Source organism: Lucilia sericata, unplaced genomic scaffold, assembly GCF_015586225.1.
Source record: "Lucilia sericata isolate MDLA Ls3-8-SP2 unplaced genomic scaffold, ASM1558622v1 Contig002506F_arrow, whole genome shotgun sequence".
In the NCBI taxonomy this organism is placed as follows: Eukaryota; Metazoa; Arthropoda; class Insecta; order Diptera; family Calliphoridae; genus Lucilia; species Lucilia sericata.
In genome coordinates, this window is record NW_023996281.1 from 43351 (window position 1) to 50026 (window position 6676).

At 33.0% G+C, this 6676-nt stretch overlaps 1 protein-coding gene across 1 annotated transcript in view; it reads left to right on the top strand.

The window, feature by feature from the left end:
* The window catches only part of LOC119614021 (MAP kinase-activating death domain protein-like), a gene marked incomplete at its 3' end in the record, with an annotated part of 30125 nt that extends 24233 nt beyond the window's left edge, over positions 1-5892 (top strand). The window contains exons 10-15 of the mRNA XM_037970096.1: positions 28-921; positions 988-1188; positions 1409-1459; positions 4552-4903; positions 4971-5350; positions 5410-5892. Coding sequence (XP_037826024.1) covers positions 28-921; positions 988-1188; positions 1409-1459; positions 4552-4903; positions 4971-5350; positions 5410-5892 — 2361 coding nt within the window. The remainder of the gene's footprint in view (positions 1-27; positions 922-987; positions 1189-1408; positions 1460-4551; positions 4904-4970; positions 5351-5409) is intronic.
* Positions 5893-6676: the final 784 nt, after the last annotated feature.

A 6676-nucleotide genomic window follows, 5' to 3' on the forward strand; every position in this document is an offset into this window, starting at 1 on the left:
TTACATTTATTTGCCCTTTTTGTTCAGGTGCGTTTCTTTAACTCCCAAAATACTTTGGCCAACTTTGCTGAACACACTCGTACGCTACGCTTATATCCTCGTCCTGTGGTGGCCTTTCAAATTAATAGCTTTTTACGCTCACGACCTCGCGCTTCATCGTTCCTCAATCAGTTTGCCAAGACTCAGGCTGTAGAATTTTTAGCTGAATGGTCTCTGACACCCACAAATGTAGCCTTTCTTAGAGTACAAACTGGTGTTATGGATCCTTTACAAGTTGGCGATAAACCCAAATGGTTTGCTCATGGTTTAACACCTATACGTTTTTCCGTTTGGGATGATGGCAGTTCCTTAAATGGTGCTTTACGTTCACTCAAACAATTGGAATGTGCTGCCACCGATGAGAGTGGTTCTGATTCCGAGGGGGCCGATAGTTCGAGTTCTTCTTATTCCTCTTTGAGTGATTTTGTTTCGGAAATGGTTTCATCTGATCTTTCGCCTAGTTTACATGATGTTTTTGGCTCACACAATCGTCCTCATAATGTTCCTCAGACATTGTCTTCTAATTTAGATCCAGCATTGGTGCATCCTCCTAGTAAGCTACAATATCCCGAGGGTATGGTGGAACAAATGTCTTCCAAAGAGGATGAAGATGATCGTCCAGAGTCGCCCATGTCATCAGCCTCATCTAGTCGTTCCGACTTGTCCTCGCCTAGTTTTAATCGTGATTCGGAATTTGATTTTCCCGCCAAACCATTTGAGTTGGCTGCACCAGTGGCTCAAAGACTAGATGCCACCATTAAGGCGGCCAGTTTGGAACAGGAATCGGAAACTAATTCTAATATAACAATTACCGCACCTCAAGGTCATCAGAGGACGCCGAGAGATCAAGAAAATCGGCATGTAACGGAAAAGAAAATACCGGTAAGTTTTTGAAACAGAATTCACTTCTAAACTCTTGCTGTCATATAACTTTTCTCACAAATTTAGCCTCCCATTACGCCCGTTAAACAGCCCAGTGTCACTAATATCTTGGCTCGTACTGGTAGCTCTGGTTCCAGTTCCAGCAGCCCAGGACGTCAATCCTCACAGTCCTCACTATTTGAAAATATTGCTTCACATGCCAAGGATTTAGTAAGAGAAACTACCCGACAAAGTAGCCAGGAGGGCATATTGGCTCACATGGACAAGGTAAGTGTTTCCCCACTTTCTCCAAAAAAAATAATGTCAACTAAATAAATGTTGTGTTGATGTTTTTTTAAGTTTGATCTTAAAAATTTAATTTAAATATTTTCTTTAAAACATTATGAAAAAACCCCTCTTTTTAAACAAAAACACTTATTACACTGTAAACTTAAATACTTTAAAAAAAAACTATGTTTAAAATCAAACAAATCAATAAATATTTTAGCAATCTTTGGATGAAGATATTGATGACAAAATGCGTCATACATTCGAAAAGGTTTGTAATAGTGTTGCCAATCTTTGCTGAACTACTGTTAATACCCTGAATATATATGTATTTAATAAACTATAATCCAACGGGGTTTCTTAACAAATTATATATTTTAGTTGCTATTTAAAACACTTTTAGTAGTTTTTATATTTATTAAAAAAATAAACAATTGGTTCAAGCAAAATTTAACACTTTAAATTTATGTTCGTTTTTTTTTTTTTTGGTAAAATTAAACAATGCTCCATTAAATGTAGCAAGATCTCTTTTAAAGAATTGAGTATTTATGAAAAATGGAGCCTTTAAATTAAATTATATGATACTGATCTTAAATCGGCTGAAGATCCTTATTAAAATCTGTGATCTCTTAAATCTTCCATAAAATACGTAAACAAAAAAATCGATGATCACTTTAATTTTCAAAACAAAATGTTTTTATAAAATACCTAAAATCAGCAGTTGATCCCTAATAATGTCAGTGATCATTTCAATTACACATCAAAATAAAATTTTTGTATGGAAATCTTATAATTGGCTGTAGATCCTTAATAAAATCTGTGATCACTTCAATTTTTCATTACAATTCAATTATTGTACGATAAACCTAAAATCGGCTGTAGATCGTTAATAAAATCTGCGATCACTTTAGTTTCTCATCATAATTAAATTCATGTATGAAATACCAAAAATACTTAACGAAATCTGTGATCACTTTAACTTAAATGATCCTTATTAAAATCTGTGATCTCTTAAATTTTCCATAAAATACGTAAACAAAAAAATCGATGATCACTTTAATTTTCAAAACAAAATGTTTTTATAAAATATCTAAAATCAGCAGTTGATCCCTAATAATGTCAGTGATCATTTCAATTACACATCAAAATAAAATTTTTGTATGGAAATCTTATAATTGGCTGTAGATCCTTAATAAAATCTGTGATCACTTCAATTTTTCATTACAATTCAATTATTGTACGATAAACCTAAAATCGGCTGTAGATCGTTAATAAAATCTGCGATCACTTTAGTTTCTCATCATAATTAAATTCATGTATGAAATACCAAAAATACTTAACGAAATCTGTGATCACTTTAACTTAAATGTTTGTATGAAATACCCAAAATCGGCTTTGGATCCTTAATAAAGTTTGTGATCACTTCAATTTATCATCTAAATTCAATTATTTTATAATAAACCTAAAATCGGCTGTAGATCGTTAATAAAATATGTGATCACTTCACTCCTTATAAATCATGAAATACTTAAAATCAGCCGTAGATCCTTAAGAAAATCTTTGATCATTCAACTTAAATTTTTGTAAGAAATACCTAAAATCGACTGTAGATCCTTAATAAAGTGTATGATCACCTCAATTTAAATAAACCCAAAAATCGGCTGTAGATCGGTAATAAAATCTGCGATCACTTTAGTTTCTCATCATAATTCAAATATTGTATGGAAGACCTAAAAACTGCTGTATATCCTAAACAAAATCTTTGATCACTTCTATTTTTCATTAAATCCTAAAATCGGCAGTAGATCCTTAACAACATGATCACGTAGTTTTCCCCATCAACATACAATTTTAATATGAAATACCTAAAATCATCTAAAATAAAGTCTGTAATCTTATGAGAAACTCAAAATCGACTAAAGAACCTCCAGAACCCTGCAAAAATTATTGGAGTACATAGTCCATTTAGGTAATCCAAAAACTACACGTCTGTAAACATTATTGGAGTACATGATCCATATAGTAGTCCTACGTAATGCAAGCATGGATCATGTTTATTATTTTTGAAAACAAAGTGGTCCATAGCCTACATATTGCGGATCATGTATTCCCATAATTTCAGCAAGGGACTAGTTTTGGGATTACTCCAATGTAATGTATTGATGGATTACGTGATCCTCACCTAGGACATCACAATGTTAAATGGAGTATACTTTTTCCATATCTGTAGATTAGTTTTGGACCAGTTCTAGTCCTTTAGGAGTACGCGTTTGCGGAGTAGTCTCAATTTTTGCAGGGGAACTCCTCAAATAAGAAAATTTAAAAAATTTGTGATCGAATTTTTATCAATAATGTCTTCTATGCATTCATATCTCTGATTAATTTTTCAAAAATTTTATGTTTGAATTGTGTTTTTAATTTAAGGTTGAAACTGACTCCAGCGAGGAAGATTCTTCTGAAAAGGTTAACGAAATTTACTTAAAAGATATGCAATAGTTAGAAGAATTCATCTACGATCTCTCATAAATAGTTTAGGTTCAAATAAATGGTTTCTTAGAGATACATTTAAGATGTAGTATTTATCACTAACTTCATGTTCATAGATAGGAGGGCGACTTTACTAAGGAAGATCACTAAGAAGTTTCACTGATATTTGGATTTGTTAGATATTCTAACATCTTAGATGTTGAAGCATTTATAAAATTAGAAATTTAATTAGAAAACAAAATTATTGTTAATTTTAATGTTATTTTTTGATAAATCTCATTTACACCTTTATACACTATCCAAAAAAGTATTCGACACAAAATTACACTTTCCTCTTACCTTCCCTGTTTAAACATTAAGAGTCCTGTTAAGATATCAAAGAGATTACAGATCAAATTCATTAATCGCTTAAAGATCAAATGATTTAAAAATTAATCCCTTTATTATAAGATCGTTAACGATCGGTTCTCAAAAAGTTGTGACGAAAATAAAACTGTAGCAAAAATCTCTTTGCAATAGGCGATCGATCGACAACGATCGGTTGCCACTGATAATACATTTTCTCTATGGATGATCGATCATATTGTAACTGAACATTGTTTCCATTGAAATATAAAATCACATGACTTTTCCATTACATTTATGTATGTATATGATTTGCCATTATAATCCCATATCGATCATGTTGCGATCATCCATATATTGATATCTTAACAGACCCTTTAAGAAAATTAAAATTTTTATTTTGTTAATTCACTATTTTTTATTCTTTAAGCACTTTGTACTGAGTAGTTAGCGTTACAATATCCCAATCAATTTAGAACCGCAATTATATACAAAATGTTTAAAAAACTAAAATCTCAAAACGTCTCGCAGCTTACATTGCATGCTAAGAAAGCAGCCGGGGAAGCATCCAAGCAGGCTTTAGAAGTCTCTAAGCAGGCGGCTGGAGTTAGTAAGAATACCTTTGAGGATTTAAGTTATGTGGGTAAATCAACCTTGGGAGATATAACGAAAAAAGCCAAGGAAGAAGCCACTAAAAAGGGTCTTATCAAAGTAGATGAAAAAGCAGAACCACCAAGTCCAGGAGCAGGCAATCAATTGGCTACACAGAAACAATTACAAAACAGTGGAACGGGTTCGGGAAATTTCTTTTCTAATATAGGCAGTGATTTCAATGGTTTGGCCTCCTCAACTTCCACCATGTTTTCGGGAATGTTTGGAAAGAGTAAGTTATTAACAAGGGATCAATTTATATATACATGCCTTATATATATTTTCGTTTGATCTTATAGAAAACCAACAAAAACAACCCCAAGTCTCAGCACAACAAACTATGGGTCCTAAATCAAAGTCAGGTTTGGGTTTCGATCCCTTCCCAGGACGTAAAGGTTTAGTAGAAAGAACACCTTTAATAAAACATGCTGGACCGCATAAAACCCAAGAAGAAATAACAAGACAACAAAATCAGGAAAGATCACATAGTAATGCTGAAAATCAGGCCTTTCTAAAAGACATGACAAATCAGGTATTGGCCGGTGAAGGTATAGGCTGGTTGAAAATGAATCGTTTTAAGAAACTAATGGAAGATGAATCCTATCGCACTTTGGTCTTAAGTAAATTAAATAAAACTTTGGATAAGAAAATAGCCCCAGATGATCATATAGATGATATGGTAGGTATCCCAAAATAAAAGAAAAAATTCCTTCATTTATTTGTTTCTCTTACATAAAGTGTGTCACCAAACCGGTATGGAAGGGTATGCTGAAATGTCTACAGGCCATTACTTCCGGCCTGGAGGTTACTTTCTCTAATTTTGGTTTGGGTGGCACAGCCTCCGTTTTTCAAATGATGGAAATTGCTCATACCCATTACTGGAGTAAAGAACTCAATGATGCTAGTGATATGTCTTCTAGTTTACTCTCTAGCCATGCCACCAGTCCTATGGGTAGTAGGGAAAATTTACGCTCCCCCTCTAGTCCTAATGGTTCACACTCCGGTCTGGGCAGTGAATGGGCTTCACCGCAAGAATCTCGTAAAAGTTCTACTCATACCGATAGATCGGGACCAACACAAGTTGCTGGCAATACTGGTCCCTCTAGACGTCTATCCACAGCCGATAGTCAAGATGGCCAATCTACCACAGAAATGTTTAAGGATATGTTGGCTCAGAAGCGATCGGCTTTGTTGAGTAAATTGACTTCATTTGACTCAGATGTAAGTATTGAAATTATGTCTTTATTTGTGTATATTTTTCAGAATATCTTAAAATGCTTATATCCCAGTGTATCATTGAAGTAATTATCTAAATGTATATAATATTAATATATAGTAAACATATAAAATACAGTGGAGTTAAATGCGAGAAAAGTTGAAAACTTCTGCAGCAGCAGATAAAATATATGTATATATAAAAAGTGATAAATATATGATAACCTTTACTGTTTCGATATGCACAACTTTTAAATGTATCGATATAAACTTTGAAGAGTTATATATGTATCAATAATGTGACCATCAGTGTATAAATTACTCGAAATACTATTATTTTTGGATCAGACGAAGTCTTGAAAATGGCTTGGTTTCAGGATCATATATACTTCATCGAATAACCCTACGAGATATTAAATATGTAGGACTGTAGACCGAACGATTCGAAAATCATAACTAAAACTGGTAACATAATATCAAGAGTCTATTTGTCAATTAACAGATCGAACGACCTCAATTGATAACCATAACCCGAAAGACATTCTTATTGTATATACTAGTCACCTTAGTTGATCCCTATTTTCGATTTGCAGGACATATATTAAAGTCAGAACGATTAGGGAATAGATACTTAAACCGATAACATAATATCAATAAGAGTCTCTTCGTAATTATATATTACTTACATCGGCTACTACAACTAAAATCCCTTTTTTGCTAACTAGAAAGTTAATATCTAGCCAAAGTAATCATTAGTATCATTTATTCTTCGTTCGTCTATAATAAATCC